The 22,326-nt window shown below is 69.1% G+C and overlaps 3 protein-coding genes across 4 annotated transcripts; 1 reads left to right on the forward strand and 2 right to left on the reverse strand.

Moving 5' to 3' along the window:
• Positions 1-2,274: 2,274 nt before the first annotated feature.
• Positions 2,275-9,125, reverse strand: MYO1A (myosin IA). 2 transcript variants are annotated; one of them, XM_032204817.1, is made up of 28 exons: positions 9,003-9,125; positions 8,744-8,859; positions 8,470-8,564; positions 8,270-8,374; positions 8,128-8,174; positions 7,962-8,025; positions 7,781-7,879; positions 7,584-7,687; positions 7,335-7,482; positions 7,135-7,253; positions 6,945-7,031; positions 6,794-6,859; positions 6,585-6,689; positions 6,240-6,302; positions 5,840-6,040; positions 5,400-5,626; positions 5,123-5,323; positions 4,939-5,032; positions 4,622-4,771; positions 4,353-4,421; positions 4,005-4,091; positions 3,668-3,742; positions 3,433-3,567; positions 3,241-3,347; positions 3,032-3,164; positions 2,810-2,962; positions 2,607-2,734; positions 2,275-2,401 (listed from the first exon to the last, which is right to left on the reverse strand). In XM_032204817.1, exons 1-28 carry the CDS (start codon positions 9,123-9,125, stop codon positions 2,275-2,277), a joined length of 3,228 nt encoding a protein of 1,075 aa, XP_032060708.1. The 2 variants fall into 2 exon arrangements, with proteins under 2 accessions (XP_032060708.1, XP_032060709.1); XM_032204818.1 differs by lacking the exon at positions 4,005-4,091.
• A 1,334-nt stretch (positions 9,126-10,459) lies between these two features.
• On the reverse strand, positions 10,460-15,631 carry NEMP1 (nuclear envelope integral membrane protein 1). The gene is made up of 9 exons (XM_032204729.1): positions 15,514-15,631; positions 15,028-15,149; positions 14,712-14,931; positions 14,326-14,398; positions 13,890-13,983; positions 13,562-13,676; positions 13,145-13,370; positions 12,661-12,834; positions 10,460-12,363 (listed from the first exon to the last, which is right to left on the reverse strand). The coding sequence occupies exons 1-9, from the start codon at positions 15,629-15,631 to the stop codon at positions 12,180-12,182; spliced, it is 1,326 nt and encodes a 441-aa protein (XP_032060620.1). The 3' UTR covers positions 10,460-12,179.
• Positions 15,632-17,701: 2,070 nt separating this feature from the next.
• Positions 17,702-21,393, forward strand: NAB2 (NGFI-A binding protein 2). The gene is made up of 7 exons (XM_032204860.1): positions 17,702-17,741; positions 18,279-19,083; positions 19,339-19,472; positions 20,085-20,136; positions 20,451-20,577; positions 20,671-20,871; positions 20,997-21,393. Exons 2-7 carry the CDS (start codon positions 18,286-18,288, stop codon positions 21,089-21,091), a joined length of 1,407 nt encoding a protein of 468 aa, XP_032060751.1. The 5' UTR covers positions 17,702-17,741; positions 18,279-18,285; the 3' UTR covers positions 21,092-21,393.
• Positions 21,394-22,326: the final 933 nt, after the last annotated feature.

Raw genomic sequence — 22,326 nt, forward strand, 5'->3', positions numbered from 1 at the left:
CCCTCAGCTGCAGTGCGGGCAGCGCGTCCCTCGCCTCTGGTGGCTGCGGAGCGGCGAGAGGCAGTGGGCAGCGGCCGCAGGCTGTGCCGATGGCTCTCGGGCACGCTCAGCCTGGAGGTGAAGCACCCCAGCGCTGTCAGCAGCGCGGAGCTAAATAAGGGGCCCTGCCCGTGGCACGGCGTGGGTGGGCGAGAGGAGAGCTGCCAATGGGGGCCGCGGGGGGTGGCACCCCCACCCTGCAGCTCAACGCCCACGCAGGCACCGTGACACCCGTTACACGCGCAGTCACACCGCGGCCCAAGCGTGCCCACGTGGGCTCGCCAGCTCCCCGCCACGTCGTGCCGCCGCGGGGTACGGGGCCAGCACGCAGCCAGCGCCGTGCCCACGCACCCCCGGCCCTGCACACGTCATGCATGCGGTGGGACACGCTTCCGAAGACGCCACAGCCTGTTGGCACGTGTGCGCACACCAGTCCTTGTCTCCACAGTGCTGCCACACTGGCAGAGCCACCAGTGAGTGCTTCGGCTGTGCAGGCAGGCTCCGGGAGGGCTCACGGTGCAGTGGGTCATGGCTGAGCTCCTGGGATGCACACACAGGTGTGTGCAAGGACACGGGCCGCACGGCATGCACAGAGGTGCACAGGCACTCTCTCCCTGCACAGCCCACCCGTGCCTCCTGTCCTGTCCTGGGGCTCTCCCCACCTGCCCGGTCCTGGTCCCGTGCTGTCTGTGTCCAGCACACCCACCTCCAGGGGTCCCAGCAGCCCTAGATCCAACCCCATGTGTGGCCGTGTTCCCCCAAGCCCCTCTGTGACCAGGATGATGGGGGCTTGGCCCCTCCAAGCACGGCCCAGCTCTGCCTCCAGGCTCGATCCTGCTCCCCCCAGCACTGGAGGGAGCAGCCTCCCACAACCAAACCCCCCACAACCAAATGCCCCACAGCCGAGCCGAGATGGAGAGGGCGATGGGGGGAAGCCGATGGGATGGGAAGGACCGGAGGGAGCCCAGCTCTGACAACCAGCACGAGCCACAGATGCCAGCCCTCAACAGGCGGCTGTGGCAGCCCCACGGGAGGGGAGGCGGCAGCGGGAGCGCGGTGGCTCACGTGGCACCACAGCCCGGGGCAGGGCAGCATCTGCAGTGCCGGGGATGTTAATTAAATCGGAGCCTGGCCAGAGACAGCCTAATTAATTAATAACACCTACTTGTGTGGTGCCAAGCAGCCGCGAAAAGCAGCGGTGCCCCGGGCTTGTTTACGGCTCTGGCCCCTCTCCATGCATGGGAGGGGGGGGGGGTCCCTGCGCTGGGAGGTGGCACAGCCCCTGCGGGGCACGGGGAGCGCGGCGAGCCCTCGGAGGCACCCCCGTGCACACACGTGCCCCCTGCATGTGCACGCACTGCCCAAGTGCCCCGGCACGCGTGCCCGCACATGCAGCCCGTGCACAGCAAAGCGCGCCGCTCGCTCCAGGCCCACCTGGGAGCTGCTGCTGCTGCCGCCGTGACGGGGAGTTGTCAGCTCTCGAAGTTAACGCGGGTGACGTGTGGGGACAGGAAAAAAATCCCTCTCCCGGAGCTTTGACGCGTGCAGGAGAGAAAAGGCAGTGAGGGGAAGGGGGGGGCACGGAGCTGCATAGGGACCTGCGGGAGCAGGGCTGCAGCAGGGACGTGCGGTGGCTCCTTGGTGTCCCCCCGCACGGCTCTGGCCGTGGTCTCAGTCCCCGAAGGTGGCTCCAGCGTGGGAGCAACGGGGGCTCTGCACTGACGGGGGGTGCCGTGGGGGGTCCTGCAGAGGGGCAGGCTGACTGCAGGAGGGGTGGGAGACGGGGGGGTGGGAGATGGGGGTGGTAAGCGCAGGCGGGAAGGCGCCAGGGACCTCACGTGCCAGCTGCCTGCGGCCGGCCAGAAATTGCGGCTGCAGCCGAGCGAGCCTCCTTCCCACTTAATGGGAAAAGTGGCCGCAATTTGGGGCCTTTCCAATCACCGCTGAGCTGAGCGCTCGCTGCAATCAGGCGGCAGGAAAGGCGAGGGGCTGGGGGGGCTCCGTCCCTGGGCTGGGCTGTGCCCCCCCCCCCCCAGCACCGCGCTGCCGCATCCTGGGGCTCCCATCCCACGCCTGGGTCCCCCCTGTGCCGCAAACAGGGCCACGTCCCCAGGACACCACCCGCGTGCAGACACCAGAAAACACATTTAATGGGGCTGTGGTAGTTCTGCTGCTGGGCCCAGTGGGGTGGGGGCGATGCAGGGAGGGGAGGTGCCCGGTGGGCAGGGGGGGCTCTCAGTGGACCAGGACCTCCATCTTGTGGCTGCCCCGCTTCTTGCAGATGGGGATGTCGTCGTTGCTGCCCTTGGCCGACTCCACCACGGTGATGGCCACGTCGCCCTTCTGGAAGCGGGTGGAGAACCTGTGGGGGGGGCGAGGGGGCGGGGCTTAGGGGGGGACACACCCTGCCGCACCCCTCCCCTCTTGCCCAATCAGCTGCCTCCGATCCTGCCCCACCCAGAGCCCCACTCCATGCACCCCACCCCATGTACCCCACCCACCCAAGCCCCACCCACCCCACCACCCAAGCCACGCCCCCTCTGGCCCCACCCCGGCCCCGCCCGTACTGGTCTGTGATGTGCAGGGCCAGGGCCTGGGAGGTGGCGGCCATCAGGGTCTGGTGCAGGCGCGTGATGAGCTCGATGAGGTGGCTGCTGACCAGCAGGAGGTCACCCTTGTTCCCCGCCGTGGAGGTCTGCAGGGTGAGGGGGGGGGGTCAGTGCCACCTGGACCCCCCCCGACCCCAGCCGGCCCCCCAGCAGCACGGTACCTCCTTGAGGTGCAGGGCCAGCAGGCCGTCGGAGAAGCGGGTGACGGAGACGCTGTGGATGTCGCTCAGGCTGAGCACGGTCTTGGGCTGCGCGGCCTTGGGGTCGGCCAGGACCAGGTGCTCGGTGGTCAGCAGCAGCAGGCGCGGCACCGTCTGTGGGTATCGGTGGTGAGCGTGGCCCTGCAGCCCCCCCAGCACGGCGGGGACGGGGACGGGGCTCACCTTCCCGTTGGCTCTGTTCACCTTCATCACGCTTTCAGCCATCACCAGCTTGTCCTTGGCCACGGCGTGGAGCTTCTGGTACTTGGGGTTCTGCGTCAGCCCCAGGTACTCGCCCTGGAAGGGCTGCTGCAGGCTGGGGACAGGGGCCATCAGCCGGTGCCACCCCCGCACCCCCCTCCCCAGCCCCGAGCCCCCCAGCGAGGTGGCACCTCTTGCTGTAGAGCGTCTTCTTGTCCTTGAAGAGCTCGCTGGCGCAGAGCTTGGCCTGCAGCAGGGCTTTCCGCTGTGGTGTCAGCTGGTCCCGGTACTTCTTGCACTGCAAAGGGACGGGGACGATGCAGCGCCGCTGGTGCAGAGGGACACAGGGAGCACACAGCCCCCCCCGTTCCCAGTGCGCCCACCTTCCAGTGGTAGAAGATGTTCTTCAGCTCCTGGTTCGCGCCCGCCAGGAACTTGTAGGGTGCCGGGGGCCAGGTCCGGTCCTGCACCGACATCGGCGGGAGGTTCTTCTGCAGCCCCACGAGGAACTTCTGCACCTGGGGGTTGGAATGGTGGTGGGTGGGGAGGTCCCCTGGCCCAGCCCCACAGCTGGGGGGCAGGAAGGCGCCGAGCCCCCTCTCCCCCTGCCCTGCTCACCAGCCGCCGGTAGATGAAGTTGGCCAGGCGCGTGCTGGCGTCGGAGCGGAAATATCGCCGGTACATCCTGCGGACCTGTGGGGAGGCGGCCGTCAGCCCGGGCACCGGGACCTCGCCACCGCATCCCCCCCATTCCACAGGTCCCCTTGGGATGAGTCTGCATTCCCCCCTCCCCAACCTTCTCCCCCCCATTTTGGCCCTGCATGGACAGGACAGCTGCCCCAGCCCGACAGGGTGGGCCAGGGCAGACAGACAGACAGCCCTGGGCGCAGCGGACGGACAGCAGGACAGAGCAGCTCACAGGCACGTGGCCCCGTGGGGGGGCTGGCCCCGTTACCTTGTACCCTTTCCAGTAAGCAGAAATGGTGCTGGCGGCCAGGTGGCGGTGGTGCTGGACCTTCAGCTCCCGGAGGAGCCTGCGAGACTGCAGCGGGACAGTCAGAGCCCAAAAGAGCCCAGAGGTGGAGGGAGAAACACCAACACACATAGGGAGCGAGAGGGAGAGAAAGGCAGGAGAGGAGGAAGGAGAGACGGAGAGAGATGGGATGAGCCTGGTCCCCCAGGGCATGGCAGAGCCACGGAGCCCCCCACACCCCCACCACGTGCCCCCTGCCCCTGCCCGTGCTGGGAGAGCCGCCGGCCCCGGAGCACGGCCCCAAGAGCCCGCAGGGTGCCCAGCCCTCACCTTCCAGCCCCGTGCGTATGCCTGGAGGAGCAGCACCGACCGCTTCATCTGCTTGTACTTGTTCTTTTGCTGCAGGGGGGAGTGTGGGGGCGGCAGGGTGAGCAGGGGGGCTCTCACCTGGGGACCCTACCCCTGTGCCCAGCCTGGGCTTCGCTTTCCAGGCTGGATGCTGGGGGTGCAGACCGCTCCCCCCTGCCACATCTCCCCTTCTCGGGAGGAAGACTGGGAGGGCGCAGTGCAGCCAGGACCCCTGCCTGCCCCCTCCTCACCGCGTGGCCCCGGAACCAGGCGGAGATGATGATCTGGCTCTTGCGCATCAGCTGGTACTGGGTCCGGCACCGCCAGCCCCGAAACATCTTCTGGATGAGGGTGGCGAGCTCATTTATGCGCTCCTGGCGCCGCTTCTCCAGGTCGAAGAGCTGCAGAAAGTGAGGGCGAGCTGCAGGGAGCCTCTGGGGGCTGCAACATCACCCAGGAGCCCCCTCAATGCGCTCGGGGCTCACAGCAGGGCGAGGGGTCTGTGGGGCAGGTCCCCACCCTGCATCAGACCCTGCCCTGCACTGGGTCCCCCTCTGTCTGGACTCACAGTGCGTGGTGAGCGGATGAAGATCTTGGTGTAGCCGTAAGCCAGCTCCTCCGGGGGGAACTTCAGTTCTGACAGCAGCACCTCAGTCCCCTCCCTGCACAATGAGGGCACGAGGCTGCTCAGACCTCTCCACCCCACAGCTGTGGGGCTGTGGGATGCGCCTCCGGTCCGATGCCCCCCATACCTGTCGCTGCCCGACCAGCGGGGCCAGGTCTTGCTGCCCAGCATCTTGTAGCGCTGCAGGAAGGGGTTGTAGAGCTGGCGGAAGGCGTAGCCCGCCCGCCGCACCCGCACGTTCTCCATCAGCCCCAGGTAGCGGATCTGTGCCAGCACCAGCTCCGGCGTGAAGAGCATCGCCGTTTTGGTGTCGTTGGGCTTGATGCACCTGCAGGAGGGTGGCGGTGGGCACAGGGGGGCTCCCACCACGTGTCTGGTGTGCGGGGTCCCCCCAGGGCTGGTACCTGATGTAGTTGGGGTTCTTGGAGTAGAGGTTCTTCATCAGTGTCGCCACCGAGTTCTTGAACTGGAAGCCGGCGGTGGGAGGCAGCTTGAGGGAGACTTTCTGGGGGTCGCCCTCGGGGAAGAGGGAGCGCAGCAGCGTGTGCCGGGCGGCCCACATGGCCTGCGACAGGTCGCGGAACAGCAGGTCGTTGTTCTTCTCGATGAAGCCCGTCACGTTGTAGGTCACCTGGGTGCAGGAGAAGGGTCAGCGCCAGGGGTCCTGCCACCCCTGTGGGCAGGGGAGCACTCAGGGAGGAGAGAGCGGGCAACAGAGGAAGGCACCGCAGCCTCTGCCCCAGCCCAGCCCCGCAGGCAGCTCCCATGCAAAACTGGGAAGAAGACCGGGGTGCCCCGGCTGCACCCAGGGACGGGGCTGCGGGTGCCCGTGGGTGCCGCAGACCTTGCCAGCGTAGTGGTGGATGCGGAAGCAGTGCTGAGGCAGGCTGAGGTCCGTGACGTGCTTGGCGTTCTGCGTCTCCTTGCTCTCGTAGTGCTTGTGGGTGGCGAAGCGCTGGTTCAGCTTGGTGACGAAGGTGTCCTCGTTCACCACGCCGGGCCGTAGGCACTCCTCGTCCAGCATGGCCAGGATCCCGCACTTGCTCTGTGCATTGGTGGACAGTGTCAGCCCCAGCCCACGCTGTGCCCAGCGCCAAAAAACGCCACCAGCACAGACCGGGGGCTCCATCAAACCACCCCAGCCGGGGTCCACACCAGGCTCAGCCCCAGCTTGCATAAGGTACAAGGGAGGGGAGCTGGGACCCCGACCCGGACCCCCCACATGTTGGTGGGAAGCAACTCACGTTCTCGATCAGGTCGCAGATGATGCCGTTATCAAAAAACTCCACTGGTGTCCACTTGATGCCCTGGGAGCAGATGGGGGTCAGACACGTGGACCCCTGGACACGCGCTGCGTGGATCCCGCCCCACAGACACCCCCCAGCTGATGTGGGGCAGGAACCGGATGTCCGATTGTGGGGACAGGGATCCCAAATCCCTCCCTGCCTTCCTGCTATTGAATCCTCTCCCGGCAGGGAGCGAGGTGAGGAAGGGACGTGCTGCGGAGCCGTCTATGGCACTTCCCCATCCCCGTCCCAGCAAGGCTCCTCAGGGCCACATCCAGCCTGAGTGACATGAGCCAGGGATACCTCTCGGACGTATTCCTCCTGCTCCTCCTTCAGGGTCATCAGGATGAAGATCTGCTGCAGCTTCTCATTGCAGTAGTTGATGATGAACTGCTCAAAGCCATTGTCCTGCAAGAGAAGGGCCCCGAGTGGCAGGTCCGTGCTGGAGCCCCCAGCCCTGCCCCACGCTCCCCCCAGCAGCAGGAGGGGCCCAGGTGGGTCCTGCCGCTCACCTGGAAGATCTCGAAGCCGTAGATGTCCAGGACGCCCATCACCTTCCTCTGCTTGCCCGGCTTCACCTGGGAGATGGCGGGGTGCTGAGCAACGTCCCAGCCCCGGCTGGGCAGGGGAGGGGGCCCGGGGGGGTCAGTGCCCAGCGCTCACCTGGATGCTGGTGTTGATGCGGTTCACCAGCCAGTCGAAGAGGCGGCTGTAGATGTTCTTGGCCAGCGCGTCCCGGCAGTAGTAGCCCTGGGGAGAGGGGAGCAGGGCTCACAGCAGATTCCCGGGGGAGCTCCCAGGGTACGAGCCCACAGCGGGGGGGTGACGGGGCAGGGGGAGAGGTGCCGCTCACCTGGGAGACACTGAGGGCGGTGAGCACGGTCTCATCCCGTGCCTTCACGGTGCGGGAGCACAGCGCCTGCTCCAGCGTGCCGGGGTCCAGCTTGATCAGCTCGCAGATCTCATGCAGCTCTGTGTGGGGCTGGGGCTGAGTGGGGGGGCCCATCTTATCCCATCCTGTCCCATCCCGTCCCGTCCCATCCCAGGTCCTACCCCGCGGCTCGGCGATGCTGCAGGCCTCCATCCCGCTGGCCTGGTAGCAGCTGCTCAGCTCCACGTTGCCCAGCTTGAGCACCACGGCCGTCACTTCCAGCAGCGCCGTCACCTCGGCGGGCGAGAAGCCGATGACCGCCATGGCATCCTGGGCACAGGCAGGGGCAGCTCAGGGGATGGGGACAGCCCCAGGGCATTTGGGGGTGGGGGTGTCACGGTTTCCCAGCCCCCGTGCTTCCCCAGCGGTACCTGCATGGCACGGAAGTTGGCTGCATCGTCCATGCCAGGCAGGCTGGATTTCTCCCGGTTCAGGTAGCCGTAGTGCTGGGAGCCCTGGCGGAGCTTCAGCTGCTCTGGGGGGGGGGCAGAGGGGGCTCAGCCACAGCCCCCCCAAGCCCCTGACATCCCCTTCCCCCGAGCCCCCCGTGCTGGGGGCCCAGACCTACGGAGCAGCTGTGCCGAGCCGCCGGCCAGGAGCTGGTAGAAGATGTGGAAGTTCCTCTCGCCCTTGGTGTGCCGGACGATGCGGGATTTCTCCAGCAGGTCTGCAGGGAGGGGTGAGCGTCACCGTGGCACGGGGCCGGGACCCCGGGTCGGGTGGGGGGGGGGCAGTCAGTCAGTACTCACAGTTGCTGATGACCCCTCCCAGGGGCTCGCCCTTGAAGTCGAACTCCACGTCCATGTACTTGCCCTGAGGGATGGGGCTGTCAGTGCCGGGGACCCCGCAGAGAGCGGCAGCCCTGCTCCCACGCCCCCAGACCCGCTCCCCGCCACCCCCTGCCAGGTCACTCACGAAGCGGGAGGAGTTGTCGTTGCGGATGGTTTTGGCGTTTCCGAAGGCTGCAGGAGAAGGACAGGGAAATGCAGCAGTGGTCCGGGGGGGTCGGGGAGGCTGAGCCGAGCCCCGGGACGGGTGCAGGGTGCGAGGCGCTTACCCTCCAGCACGGGGTTGGACTGCAGGAGCTGCTCCTTCACCTTGTCCACCTCCTCCCCTTTGCTGCACACAGCTGCCACGTAGGACATCACCAGCTTGCTGGCCTCTGCAGGAGAGGGGCCGTCAGCACCAGGACCGTGCTCGCCCGTCCCACCGCCCCCTTGCAGCCCCGCAAGGCCCCGCTGGGCGCCCAGCCCCTACCTGTCTTGCCAGCCCCGCTTTCACCAGTGATGAGGATACACTGGTCCCGGTCCTGGTCCCGCAGGGAGCGGTAGGCATCGTCCGCGATGGCATAGCTGGGGGTGAGGAGGGGTCAGAAGGGGGCTGGGGAGAACCCAGGGACCTTCAAGGGGTGCTGAGAACCCCGGCTGTGGCTGTGGGGCTGCCCTGAGTTGACTCCCCCAGCCCCCAAAGCCTTGGGACCACTGTGCAGGTGAAGCCCTTAACGGGACCGAGGAGGGTGCCTGGTGCTCACATGTGGGGCTTCACGGCGAAGAAGTTGCAGTTGTTGTACTCCTGCACCTTCTCGGGGGTGTAGATGGGCAGGGGCCGGTAGGGGTTGACCGAGATCACCACATCCCCGATGTACGTCTGCGGGCAAGCGGGACGGCGCGTGAGCACGCACAGCCAGCAGGACCAAGCCGGGACCCCGGCGCTCCCCTCCCACCCCAGCACAATCCCCCGCAGCCCCCTGGCCCACAACCCAGCCCCCGCGGCCCCGTCCCGATGCCCACGTAGATGTCGCTGCGGCGGAAGCGCTCCTGCAGGGTGCGGAGCAGCGACTCCTCGGTGAGCGGGTCCAGCAGCACCAGGTCCCCGACGGCCTCGGCGTCCAGCAGCGTGGTGGCGGCTTCCATGGCCGGGTGGCTCCGGGGCACCTGGGGCAGAGCAGGTGGGGGCTGCGGACCCTTCCCCAAAACGCCTCCGGATCTCAGCAGCCCCAGCACCAGGTGCTCCTTTGTGGGGTCTGGGGGGGGGTCGCAGGACGCCCGGCTCCTGCCCACCGGTGCTGGGGAAGCGAGGAGCCCGGCCAGGAAGCCGGGACACCTGGGTCCTATTCTTGTGGCAGGGATGAATTCAGCCTCCGCTTCCTCCCTTCTTCCTGGCAGGGGGGAACCGGGGGCGGGCAGGGGCCGGGCCGGGGGCTGGGGGCGCTCCGCACCCCGGGGCTGTTCCGACCCCGCTCCACCCAGCCCCAGGCTCCGCACCCCGGCGACCTTCAGCCCCGCTTTACCTTTCCCTTTCTAGGGCTGTAAACCCAGCCCCGCTGCCGGGGCCCGGGGAAAGTTCACGGGCGGCGAGGTGGGGAAGGGGCGAAGGGGGCGAGGGAGCCCCCCCAAACCGGGAGCAGCCTCCCGGGAGGACGGGAGCGGCCGGGACGAGGCTGCGAAACCTCCCCCCAGACCGGGCGCCGGGCACGGACCCCCCCCCAGCGCTGCTGGCTGCGGGACCCCCGGGGCGAGAACTGGGCTGTTGGGGGGGGACTCAGACCAGAACCCCCCCGCCCCCCACAGACCCCCTCCCGCAGCCCCGGGGCAGCCCCGCGGTGCCGGTTCCCGGGGCTCCCCCCCACGCCGGTGACCCCTGGGGACGCGAAGCCCCCCGAGATGTGGGGTGGGGGACCGGGGTGCTGCCCCCCAAGCCCCATCCCCGGGGGATGCGAAGGGGCCGGGGACTCACCTCCCGCGGGCAGAGCACCGGCTGCTGGAGCTGCCGAGCCGGGGCTGCTCCAGATCCCGGTGCTGGGGCTTGGCCCCGGCCGGCCCACGGGGGGGCGGGGGCCCAGGGCCCTCCCCCGGGCACGGAGCCCGGCCGAGGGCAGGGAAACTGAGGCACGCAGCACCCCAAAGCCACCGGGCCCCTTTCTCAGGGTCCCAGCCCACTGCTGCGCTGTCCCCCGTACTCATGCAGGAACAGGGAGAGAAATTTAATTGTGGTCAGGCAAACAAAGGGAGCTTCCTCCCGGGGCTCCGGGAAACGAGGGCAAGGTACGGAGCTGGCAGGAACCTGGCTTCTCCTGGGGTGAAGGCACCCGAATGGAGCCAGCAGTGCAGGGGTGCTGCCTCCAGTCCCCCCTCCTCATCCTCAGGCACTGGGCAATGTCCTGGGCCAAGCCAGCTCCCACGGGTGGAGGGGCCAGGGCAGAGGAAGGGTGCTAGGAGATAAATAAAGGAGGCTCATTATTAAGAAAACATACCTTTATTAAAAAATATACTCAGTTGTCAACCTGCATTAAGCACACCAAGGGGACAGAGGGAGGCATCAGCAGAGGCTGCTCACACAGGGGTAGAGCTCAGTGCTGCAGCAGAGCGAACATCAGCCAGAAGTAAATCAACAGCATAAGCAGGGGCAGCAGCCCTGGGCAGTAAGGCTACGGGAGGGCAGGCTTATTGCAAAGAAATTGTGGCATAAAGACCACACAGACACCAGGGCTCTCTTAGGATCAGTAACTGCTGCTACGTTATCGATGACATAACTTCAACTTCTCCTTGTTGAGAGGCTCCCTTCTTGCACCCTTCACTCTGCAGCAGTACTTTTTCACTATTCTTTGGTCAAAAACTTTGCCTGACAGCAAACACCCAGCAAAGTCCATGTCTTAACGGCAAGGCATCTCCTGAACCGCCCTTCTTTGTCCCTTCTAGACACTTTACATTCCTCCTGGCCTCATCGTTGAGTCCGACGTTATCACCAACTGTGGAGCTTGTTGACCCCCATGGCCACACTCCCACAAGAAGTTGCATAGATTTGGGCACCCCCCCCTCAGATCTCTGCTTCATCCAGGCTTCTTCACCAGGCCTCCTGCCCTGCGCTGGCTGTGAGAGAAGCTTGGTGGGGACGGGGCTGAAAGCAGCAGCGTGACAGCTCCTGCACCCCCCGGTACAGGCCCCTTGTGGGTGCGCTCCCAGGTGCTGCTGCAGGAGCACGCAGGCGCCCGGTGCTGCCTGGCACCAGGTTGAAAGGGCACAGGAGCACTGGCACCCGCTGGGCAGGGTGCAGGAGGCACGGCTGTACCGGGAGAAGGGGAGGCTGAGCCAGCACCCGCAAGGTGCTGGGGGCGACCCGCAGGGCACCGGGCCTCACACCCAGCTCTGCGACACGCACATGGAGCCCCCTGCCCATGGAGCTGGGGCTCTGCCCAGGAAGCACTGGGGGATTTTTGGTAGCTGCAGGGGATTATGACAAGTTAGAGGCACAGCCTGAGCAGCTGCAGCCCTCGGGCACCTTTGGTAAGCACGAGGAGGAGGAGCAGCTGCCCCCGGGTGTGCTCGCCCCACACCACAGCCTTGCAGCGGGCAGGTGCTGAGCACGCAGGTAGTGGCAGGATGGGTCCAAAGTTCCTTTATGAACGTGTCTCCTGCAGCCATCTGCACGCGAGCTGGACCTTTTGTTCCATCCCCGCCCTGAAAGGTGGAGACGCCCTGGCAGATGGGGGGGGGAGAGGGGCTCCCCCCTGCCAGCCACAGCACGGGGGCTCAGCACACACAGGAGGCAGCTCAGTACCGAGGCCTGGGAAGGTCCCTGCCCCTCCCAGGTGTGCACCAGGAGGCACGCAAGGGTGGCTCCAGTCCAGCTCAACTCCAGCCCAGTGTCCTACACCTCGGCAGCAGCACAGACCCCGTGGTCAAGGACCGGCCCCGTGCAACCCTCTGCCAACGAGAGCTGCGATGACAAGAGCTTTGATGCTGGAACTGCCTGGGAAAAACGAGGGTGCCAACTCCCCGTATCCTCCTACCAGCCTGGCTCTGCTGCAGGGCTCACAGGAGCCCCGCTTGGGGTGGGATCAGAGGTGCTGGGCACAGACAACACCAGCTGTCCCCTGTAAACATGGCTTTGGGCACCACAGGTGTCAGGGAAGCAGGGTGACTCCAGCAGTTCTGCCCCTGGCCCTCTTGGGTCCGGGGCAGCTGACCTCAATCAGCATCCAGGCGGCTGTAGGACAGGGAGCAATTCCTGTAGTCTGCATCAGAGTCATCTTCCTCCTCCTCCTCAAACAGCTGCTCCTCAAATAAGCTGCCACCCAGGCCATACTCCTGCTCGTGGAAAGAAATCTCTCTGGAGGTGAGGTGAGAGGCGCCGCCCACAAAGTCAGCAAACCTGGGAAGAAGCCACCAAGACACGGCTGTGCCATCACGAGTGGCCTGCGAGGCCCTGGCGTGCAGGGAGCTGGGGGTGTGGGGTTTCAGTGCTCTGGGACGCCACACCACGGGCAGAGCCACAGCACAGAGGCTGGGCCAGGGCTGGAGCCGCACGCCCTGCTTCCACACAGCGCCCCGCTTACACGCGGCGGGGATCTTCTGCGCCTCCGCAGCCAGAGGTGGCAGCACAGAGCGGCTCAGGGCTTTCAGAAGCACCCAGATGAGGTCTCCTGACGGCACGGTGACGGGACGTTACCTCTTGGGAGACTGGATGCGGGAGACTGCGGTCCAGGCAGAGAAATCCGGGCTTCTGCAATAGTTTCGAAGCTCCTCAAGGGCCTTGCGTGTCTCCACCTCGCCCTGGATGCGGTACTCCTCCTCGGTCAGCAGGCGGGGGGGGCTGGGCCCCAGCCGGGCGCTCTGCGCTTTCCTGCCAGCAGCACAGCACCAGTTACTGCCCTCCCAGCCCGCACAGGGCGCCCAGTGCAGTCCAGACCCCAGGGAGCTGGGCCAAGAGGCAGCAGTGGGCTGGAGCAGAGCTCGTGGCTCCCCGCTCCCAAGGGAGGCTCCCACACACGAGGAACGCGGCGCTGCCCCACAACAACCCGGGGAGGAGGGGCACAGCCCCCCAGCGTACCCACCCCAGCCCCAAAAACCACCAAAAATGCCCCAGTTCTGCAGCACGGGCTCCAGCCAGCAGCTCACCTGGCCCAAGCAAGGGCTGGGGTGCAAGCGCTCACCTGTAGGCAGCGTAGGCCCACTGAAGGGGGTGGTCGAGGTGCTTGGTGCAGATGGCTATGAGCACCAAGGCCAAAGCCACGGGGCGGATCTGGATGCCCGAGTACATCAGCAGCAGGCCCAGGAGCTGCAGGGTCCAGGAGAGCAGGTTGATGCTGCGCTCGTTCTCCAGCGGGCCGTACCGGTAGCACACACCGAAGCTCACCAAGCCCACCAGCAGCATGTAACCTGCAGGGGAGCAGAGGGATCGGGAGCTGGGGCACTGCCCCGGTGCTGGGATTTGCCTCTCAGGAGCAGAAGCACAACGTCTGCAGCAACACGGGGGCCAGGAAGCCCCAGCGCTCCCCAGCAACGAGCCAAGGCTCTGGTAGGAGCCGCAAGAACTGGAGAGCTGGCAGGTCTGAGGGGCCCACGCTTACAGAGCAGGTACTGCCAGTAGGACTTGCAGATCTCCTGTAGGTTCTTGAAGACAAGCTGAAGCAGGTACAGGGAAAAGGACCAGCCTCCTACCAGAAGGAAGTAAACAGGACTTTTCTAGGAAGAGAGACGGGAGAATCAAGAGGAGCTGTTGGTAGAGGGTACCCGTGCCTGCCTCCCCCTGACTACCGAGCCTTGCTCCAGGCAGAGCCGGACCCACAGCCCGGCACCCCGAGGCCACAAAACCCCACACGCTCACCAGAACAGGCGTGCTGGTGTAGAAAGGGCAGCTGCGAGCAACCCCGCCCCCAGCCAGCCTCACGCTCTCACCTTGGGCATGGCCTTGGACATGACGTAGAAGACGATGAGCAGCGAGGCCAGCAAGCCAACGCTTATCCCGGCTGAGTAGTAGAAGAGCTGGCTCCTGTGGAGATCACACGTGCACAAAGTGTTTAACAGCTTTTGGCACGCCCATGCGCAAACACCCGCTAGGAGCGACGCCCAGGAACCTGCAGGCTGCGAGGCCAGCCAGGCACTGCACACCCCAGCACCTGGTGCCACGAGAAAGGCACCGCGCATCCTGGGAAGGGTGAGGGGAATGGTACAGAGCCCCACAGAGCCACCCCCGGGGCAGGCCTGGCGTCCCCTGGGCAGGCAGAGGGAGGCAGACGGGGATCATCTGCCTTCTGCAGCACGCAGACAAGAGCTGCTCTGCGAATCCAGCACATCTCAGCCCCCAGCTCACAGGGGAGAGGAGGGGACTCACCGGCTCAGCACATCCCCACAGAAGAACAACAACAGGCCCAGGAAGAAAACCAGGAAGAGTTTAGGGTCAAATCCTGGGAAGAGAAAAAACACAGGTTGGGAGAAACCCTGGCAGGGCACCCTCAGTGCAAACTCCACCCCAACACACCAACAACGAGTGGGGAGAAGCGGTGCCCAAGGAAAGCCTCCGAAAAGCCCCCTGTGTCTGTAACTCTGTGCCCCCTGTTCTGCACCCTGAGGACTAAGGCAGGCCTCCCCTGAGGGCCCCCTTCCCTTTGCCGCAGGGACCGGCCCTGCTGGCCCTCACAGCAGGACCGTGCCTGGTCCTCGCTGCCCCTTCGTGGTGCCGGCGCTCGACCCCACTGCCCTGCGGCAGAGCAGACGTACGCCGGGACAGCACGACGCAGTACATGGTGTCGGCCTCCAGCGCCTCGACCTTCAGGCAGGTTTTGTTGCCGTAGAGATCCACGTCGATGCTGGTGTCGTTCAGCTTCTCCTTCAGGAAGGAGAAGAGGAAATTCCACACTCTGAACTTCTCCAGCTCCCTCAGCTCCTCCTCGCTGTCCACCTGGGTGACTCGGATGCCCCGGCTGCTGTTGATGCGGATCTGCACACAGGGGGGGGAAGCGCATGGGGGCACCGCTGGGGCTGGGCCAGGTTCTGCCGGGCGGGGGTGAAGACCTGCCCCCCCCTCCCCTCTCACCTGCACCCGTGTCCAGATGTCGTGCCACTGCGGGGCGCGCGTGTTGGCGTAGCAGAAGCGGTGGGAGGCAGACCAGTAGCAGGCGTGGGTCTCACGCAGCTCGATCACGGTCTCCGCTGCGCCTTCAGGACGAGGGGCAGAGCAAACGGGCGCTCAGCAGCGCGGACACAGCGCCGGACATCGGCCCCCGCCCACAGCAGGACCCCCCCAAGTCCCTCCAAGACCCCCCCGACCCCCTGAGAGCCATCTGAAGACCCCCCCCGACCCCAGGGATCCCCCATTCCCCAAGGAACCCCCCCCAAACCTCCCCCAGCCCCCCGAGCCCCCCCCCCGGGCCCCTCAAGACCCCCGTGGACTCCCCCAGGCCCCCGGGACCACCCCGGGAACCCCCGGGACCCCCTCCCCGACACCCCCGGCCCCCCCCGCCCCTCCAGGCCCCGGGACCCTCCGCAGGCCGCCCCCCCACCCCGGTGCCGCCCCCCCCACCGGTCACGGCCCCCTGGTCCTGGCGCTGACCCCGCCCCCCGCCCGGTGCCGCCGCCCCCAGCAGCAGCAGCGCCGCCAGGAGCCGCCGGGCCCAGGCCGCGTTCGTCCGTCCCGCCATGGCCCGGCCGCGCCACCGGCTTCCGCTTCCGCCTCCACGTCCCGCCCCCCTCGCCTGACGTCACAGCGCACTGACAGCTGCCCAGGCCTATGGGAAGGCCGCTGCGGCCTCGCCCAGCCCCCTGCCTCCCGCGGGGATGACTGACGGGGCTCTCAGCCTATCAGCGCAGCGTAGGCTTAGCCCCGCCTTCCCGTTGCTAAGGCCGCCACCAGCAGCCAGAGCGGGCGGGCGGGGCCCCGCCTAGCGCCGAGCACCGCCTTAGCAACGGCCCTGACAGACACTCGCTGCAGCCAATCAGCGCGCAGCCCGGCCCGGCGGCGCGCTCCCGCCCCTCTCTTTTGATTGACAAGCGGCTCCACCTATCAGGGGGCGACACCGCCGTGGCTGGGTCGGGGGGCCCGGAGCTTCCCCGGGGCCGCCCCCCCCGGGACCCCCCCGCCCCCATCCCCCCCCCCCGAGACCCCCGGGACCCCCCCGGTCCCCCCGTGCCCGGCCCCCGCCGCCCCCCTGTTCCCTCCCCCCTCCCCCAGTGGCTGCCTCCGAGTGGGGGTGGGGGGGGGAGCACCCTGCCCATCCCCCCCCCATCCCCGGGACCCCCCCGCGGTGCCCCCCCGGGACCGGAGGGCGTCGGTACCGGGACCCCCCCCCCCACCCCTCGAGGGGGCGCCCGGTGCTCGGCTCCGTTCCCCTCCTCCCTCCCCCCCCCCCCCCAAGGCAGGGGAGGGGGCGGCGGGGGCCGGGGGCGGGGAGCGGGCTCCGGGGGCCCCCCCCGGGCCGTGGGCGGCGGAGCCGGGAAGCGGCGGGGCCGTGGGCGGAGGATGTGCGTCAGCCGGGGGCAGCGGCGGGCCTGGGAACGGCCCCCCCCGCTCCGGACGCCCGGGCCCGGGGGTGGGGGAGCTTTGGGAGGGGCGGGGGGGGCCCTGAGGGTCCGGAGCGGGACCCCCAGGGAGGGGCGCTGAGCCCCCCGCTGCCCCCCGCCGGCCCCGGTCCCCCCCCTCCCCCCGGGGAAGGAGGCAGCGGGGGCGGCTGGCGCCAGCCGAGCTGTAAATAAATAGCGGCGAGGTGGGGGGGGCCGGGGGGGCCGCGACCCTCCCTTGGGGTGCAGGCGGCGGGGGGCTGCAGGATTTCACCCCCTACCGTCCCCAAAATCCTGTCCCTCCGCTCCCCATCTCCCCCCGCCGGGACGGGACCCGCGGGGGGGTTCACCCCGGAGCCCACCGACGGCACCGGGTGCCTCCCGCTGCCCCGAGGACCGAGCCCCCCCCCGCGCCGGGTGGGTGCGGGGCTGCCAGGACGGGGCAGCAGCGCCCCGGAGCATCTCCGGGGCGCGCCCGGTTGCCGCAGGAACCGGAGATGCTGCGAGCGCAGCCCCCCCTTGCTGCTGGCCCTGCGGGACCCCATGGCCGGGGGACTGAAGGGGGGGACCCCCCGCATCCCCCGTGCACAGCGGGGGTCCCCCGGGCGCGGCAGGCACCGGGTGCGGGGTGCGCCCCGCGAGCACCGGCCGCCTCGAGCAGCGCCCGCTCGGGACACCGGCCCCGGTTCCCCGCTGCTCCGCCGCCACCGGCTCTCCCCGGCCTCGGCGAGGAGCTACCGGGGGTCCCCGCGCTGCTCTCCGTGGGGTGCGGGACCCCCGGACCAGCCGTGCGCCCTGGGCGCAGCCGGTCCCCGGTCCCCTCGGTGCCATCGTGCGCCCTGGGCGCAGCCGGTCCCCTCGGTCCCCCCGGTCCCTGGGGGGTGCCGGTACCGGTTCCGCGGCTCCCTCCCGCGGCCCCCCCGCCGCGGCCGCCCTCGCAGCGCTCAGCGGGGGCGGCAGCCGCGGGATCCGCCCCCGGGGCCTCCCACGCCGCGGCGCAGCCGGGGCCGCTGCTATTTCACGGTACCGCCCGTGTGGGCGGCGCGCAGAAGCGGCGCGGCGCGGCGGAGTGAGCGCGCACGGCCCGGCCGCGGGACCCCCGAGCCCCCCCCCCGGGTTCCCGAGCTCCCGGCACCCCCGGTATCCCCGGCCCGCAGCGGAGCGCGGCCCCCGGAGCCCCCGCGCCCCTGCCCATGCCCTGCGGTTCTCTCCGGGACGCACGGGCGTAGCGGCCGGAGCCGGCTCCAGCCCGCGGTGAGCGACCGGGGGGCGGTGGGGGGGAGCTGGGGGCAGCGGGGGGGGCTCGGGGCACCGGGAGGGTCAGAGCGAGCGGGGGGGGTCGGGGAGCGGTAGAGGAGGGAGGGGACGCTGGGGTCTGGGGATGGGGAGGGCTGTGACAGCCCCGGGTACGTGTCCTGCCCCACGCGGGGGTCCTGGGGGGGGCTGCTGGCAGCAGGAGGGGGGGTCCGTGGGGTGCTGGGCACGGCCCCGGGAGGGAAAACGGGGGTGGGGGGGTGACCCCGGGCCTGGCCCCTGCCCCACTTGTGTCCGTGTCGTGTCTGGGGAGCTGTGGCCATGGGGTCTGACCTGGCCCGAGGGGCAGGGGGGGCCTGGTGGGGTCTGTGGAGTGCCCCACTGCGCCCCCTCCCTCTGGGGTGTGCCCCCAGCCCGGGGACCCCCAGGCACCCAGGTCAAAGGGTGTGGGGTGTGCTTCTCCTGCGAGCTTGACCTGGGGGCCGTGGGTGTCCGTCTGTCCCTCCTGGCCCCGGCGTGACGCTGTCCGTCCCGCAGGCTCGCCATGGCCGTGCCCCGCACACTGGGGGAGCTGCAGCTGTACCGGGTGCTGCAACGCGCCAACCTGCTGGGCTACTACGAGACCTTCATCCAGCAAGGGGGGGACGACGTGCAGCAGCTCTGCGAGGCGGGCGAGGAGGAGTTCCTGGAGATCATGGCGCTGGTGGGCATGGCCACCAAGCCCCTGCACGTCCGCCGCCTCCAGAAGGCCCTGCGTGAGTGGGCCTCCAACCCGGGGCTCTTCAGCCAGCCCGTCTCGGCCGTGCCCGTCAGCAGCATCCCCCTCTTCAAGCTCTCCGAGGCCGGCGGGCGCAAATCGCTCAGCAATGGGCACGCCAGCCCCAGCGAGGCCACGGGCAAGGGGGGCAGCAGCACAGGGACGCCCCCGGCCCGCAGCCCCACGGATCCGGGGGAGAAGCTGTCACCCTCGGCGGCGCCACCGTGGCCGGGGAGGAGCACCCCGGAGTCGGAGGGTGGCGGGGATGAAGAGCCGGGGGGCCCCCCCTTCTCCCCAGGCGGGAGCAGCGGCGAGCAGCCAGTGGGCACTGAGGCGTTGGAGCCGGAGCTGGTGCAGACGGTGGCGGAGAGCGTGGAGCGGCTTCTGCAGAGCTGCCCCCGGGGTGGCGACGCTGAGCTGCGGGCACTCATGAAGCTCAACAAGAAGCTGGCCAAAGCCGTGGGGCACATCTTCCAGCTGGAGGATGGCGACCGGCACAAGGAGGAGGAGATCCGTCGGCACAGCGCGATCTACGGTCGTGGTGAGGCCCGGCGCCGTGAAGGCAAGCAGCTCACCCTGCATGAGGTGAGGGTCCGGGCTCAAATGCACCGGGAGAACACCAGCCCCGGTGCATGGGGAGGGGGCTGGGGTGGCTCTGGGGCTGGCTGTGTCCCTGGTAGGAGGCTGTGGTGGGGGCTCCACCACGCAGGGGTGCAGGAAGCCGAGGTCGGCTCCTGTCCAGGCGGTCTCTGCCTGCCCGGAGCCTGTGGTGCCATTTGCTGAGGGTCCTGCTGGTGCCGCCGGCTCCGTTCCTGCTGACACCCAGGCCTCTGCCCACAGCTGATCATCAACGAGGCGGCCGCCCAGTTCTGCCTGCGGGACAACTCGCTGCTGCTGCGGCGCGTCGAGCTCTTCTCGCTCTCGCGGCAGGTCGCGCGGGAGAGCACCTACCTGTCCTCGCTCAAGGTGGCCAGGTGAGCCCAGTGTCCTCAGGGGAGCTTGGGGGGGGGCAGCTGTCACCCCCCTGCCCACACATGGGGTTTCCTCCCGAGCCCCCGACTGCCCTCGTGGGAGCTGCACCAGGACCGGTGCTTCCGGACGGGGGTGGGAGCCCGCAGCCCCCGCAGCCACGTGGCCGCGAGTTCCCCTTTCCCTTGCTCAGGCTGTTTCTGCCTGACCTCGGAGGTGCTGGGGGTGGACGGGGGGCGCGGAAAGCACAGCACTTGGGGTGGGGATGTGGATACAGCTGGGGGTTAACGGGGGAGTGCCTCATCCCTTGCACCCTTCCCCCAGGAGGCCCCTGCCGGCGCCGTGCTGGCTGCTGCGGCCGCACTGCCGCTTTCCCTTCACTCTCGGGTCACTCCTCGCTTTCACCCCCCCCCCCCCCGGCTCCATCTGCTCCGAGGCCCCGCTCTGCTCTGCGCCGTCCCGCGGCACCACCCTGCCCGGGCGGCCTCCTACGCCCGCCGTCACGGCTGGCGCTGCCCACAGAGCGTGGCAGGGGGCCGGGCGGGCATGCACAGCGCGGGGCCCCTGCGCGGCCGCCCCCGCGCCTGACGCAGCCCTTTCTGCTCCCTCCCACGCAGGACGCAGCCCGAGGAGAGCGGAGCCTCCGTGGCCAAGCGGCTCAAGCAGGAGGTGGGTGCGTGCCCGGGGCGGACGCCCCCATGCATGGGGTGGGGTGCAGGCACCGGGGAGGTGGGGGGGGGTGCACGCGCATGCATGGGGGTGTTTGTGCATGTGCATGCGTGCACACCTGCGAGCGTGGGTGGGTGATCGCCCACGCGTGGGTGTGACCGCGCGGCGTGCTCAGGGCTGCCTGCGCCAGCTCGGGCAGGCACCGAGGGGCGAGGGCTGGTGGTGCTGTGGAGCCCCCTCCCTCAACCCCCCCCCCCCCCAGAGGGATGGGGCCTGGCTGCGGTGCCCTGTGCTCAGCTGCACCTTTCTGGCAGGTGGGCGAGCAGAGCCGCCCTGAGCCCCTGCAGCTGCCCGTGGAGCCCCACACGGCCCCGTACCGTGCCAGCCTGGAGGAGGATGCGGCCAGCCTCTCCGGGGAGAGCCTCGACAGCCACTTGCAGGGTGAGCGGGGGCTCCAACTGGCACGCCCTGGGGGGCAGGTGGCAGCCGGAACCCCCCAGCCCCTGACGCTGACCCTCGTCCCCCTCCTTGCAGCAGCGGGGGCCTGTCCCCGGCTGACGCCACCGCCCAGCGTGGCCCCCGACGTGCCCCTTGGCCTCCCCCCGCACGGGCTCTGGAGCCGCCACATCCTCCAGCAGACGCTGATGGACGAGGGGCTGCGCCTGGCCCGCCTGGTCTCGCACGAGCGCGTGGGGCGGCTCAGCCCCTGCCTGCCTGGGAAGCCCCCGGGACCAGGTGAGGCCCTGGGGGCTGTGGGAGGGGGTCTGGGGGGCTCGGGGCAGGGGGGCGGTCGGTGTGGGGACGGAGGGAGCTGTCCCCCCCCTTTCTACGGTACCCTGACTCTCCCCCTCTCCCTGCAGAGTTCGAGGACGGGCTGGCAGAGCGGGGCCCCCCGCCTCCCCCCGAGCCCCCCCGTGGCACCATCAAGGTGGAGCAGGAGACCAGCCGGCAGTGAGGTGCCCGGCGGGAGCCCCGCAGCCCCCCCGCCACCACTAACGAAGCAATAACGGGCAGGGGGCTGGGTGCCAGCAGTACTGTGAGCGCAAGGTGCCGGAGGGGGCTCGGCCGCAGCCCCCCCCCCATTTCCCATCCCCTCCCGCACGGACGCTCTGGTTACCTCAGCCGCAGCGGGATGCTCCCCGCAGCAGCAATACCCTCGCCCCCCGCCGCCCCCCCCCAGGGGCTGGGGCAGCCCGCGATGGACTTGAGCCTGCTGTACAGACCCCACACAGGGCCCCCCCGCACCCGCCTGCCGCCGGCTCCCCCCACCCTGACCCGGGGGCAGCCACATCGCGTCCCCCCCGGCCCCGGCACCGCGTGGGGACACGCGCTGTGCCACCGCCGCCGCGTGCGCCCACGTCAGCCCGGCCGCCCACGGCGGTGCCGGCGCGCGCAGCTCCACGCGCCCCCGCAGCGCCCCCGCAGCGCCCCCACACTCCAGCCGCCGGCGCCCCCGCAGCAAGCACGTGCGAGCGCTCTGTGTGCACGCACTGCAACCCCCCCCTTACCCCCCCCTGCATGCACGCATCTCTGCTGTAAATACACTCCCCACAGGCCCCCCCGATGGTGCCCCCCCTCCCTGCACATGCCCAAGCACACGCGCGCTCCCCCTGTACGCCCCCCCAACATTTGTCTGTGCGTGGTCTGAGTGCCGGGGGGGTCACACAGGAGCCCCCCCCCCCCCTCCAGCACCAAGCAGAAGGTGTTTGACGGGCGCTGGGGTCTTGCTGCCCCCCCCACCCTCCTTTTCTGCAAGCCATGCCCAGCCCCCGGGTCCCCCCCCCGTTAGGACTGTGTGGTGTCTTTTTAGAGCATTAGCGACTCTTCCTTTGTAATGTGTACAGTAGATTATTTATTTTGTTATTTTGGAATAAAACTTTATTTTATGGCTTATCTTCCTGCCCCCACTCCCCCAGGCTCCCCTCTCCCTGCCTTGACCCTCCTCCAGGCTGGGGGGGGGGGGGGGCACAGGGCAGCTCACAAACCCCACAGCAGGTGCCAGGCCCGGGTGGACGAGGGGCTCGTGTCCCCAGCTGGGCTGGTGCGGGGAGGGGGGGGGTCCCTTTCCCCCCCCGGAGTGCCGGGCAGGCGCGTTCAGCCCCCCCGGTTCCCGCTGCCGCCTCTCGCCCCCGCAGCTGACTCATCCCGGCCCCCGCAGGGGGCTGAGCCCGGCAGCGTGGGCTGGGGGCA

This window comes from Aythya fuligula, chromosome 29 (genome assembly GCF_009819795.1).
Source record: "Aythya fuligula isolate bAytFul2 chromosome 29, bAytFul2.pri, whole genome shotgun sequence".
Classification (NCBI taxonomy): domain Eukaryota; kingdom Metazoa; phylum Chordata; class Aves; order Anseriformes; family Anatidae; genus Aythya; species Aythya fuligula.

Excerpts from the sequence above, each read along its gene's own strand:
- MYO1A (XM_032204817.1), bottom strand. The coding sequence starts at position 9,125 with ATGGAAGCCGCCACCACGCTGCTGGACGCCGAGGCCGTCGGGGACCTG. Across the intron at positions 8,565-8,743 it reads TTCGCCGTGAAGCCCCACAT|CTATGCCATCGCGGACGATG; the intron begins GTGAGCACCAGG and ends CCTCACCCCCAG. Across the intron at positions 2,402-2,606 it reads GCCCTGCACATCACAGACCA|GTTCTCCACCCGCTTCCAGA; the intron begins GTACGGGCGGGG and ends CCCCCCCCACAG.
- NEMP1 (XM_032204729.1), bottom strand. The coding sequence starts at position 15,631 with ATGGCGGGACGGACGAACGCGGCCTGGGCCCGGCGGCTCCTGGCGGCG. Across the intron at positions 14,399-14,711 it reads CTGCGTCGTGCTGTCCCGGC|GATTTGACCCTAAACTCTTC; the intron begins GTACGTCTGCTC and ends TTCTCTTCCCAG. Across the intron at positions 12,364-12,660 it reads CGCATCCAGTCTCCCAAGAG|GTTTGCTGACTTTGTGGGCG; the intron begins GTAACGTCCCGT and ends GCTTCTTCCCAG.
- NAB2 (XM_032204860.1), top strand. The coding sequence starts at position 18,286 with ATGGCCGTGCCCCGCACACTGGGGGAGCTGCAGCTGTACCGGGTGCTG. Across the intron at positions 19,084-19,338 it reads AGCAGCTCACCCTGCATGAG|CTGATCATCAACGAGGCGGC; the intron begins GTGAGGGTCCGG and ends CTCTGCCCACAG. Across the intron at positions 20,137-20,450 it reads CCAAGCGGCTCAAGCAGGAG|GTGGGCGAGCAGAGCCGCCC; the intron begins GTGGGTGCGTGC and ends CCTTTCTGGCAG.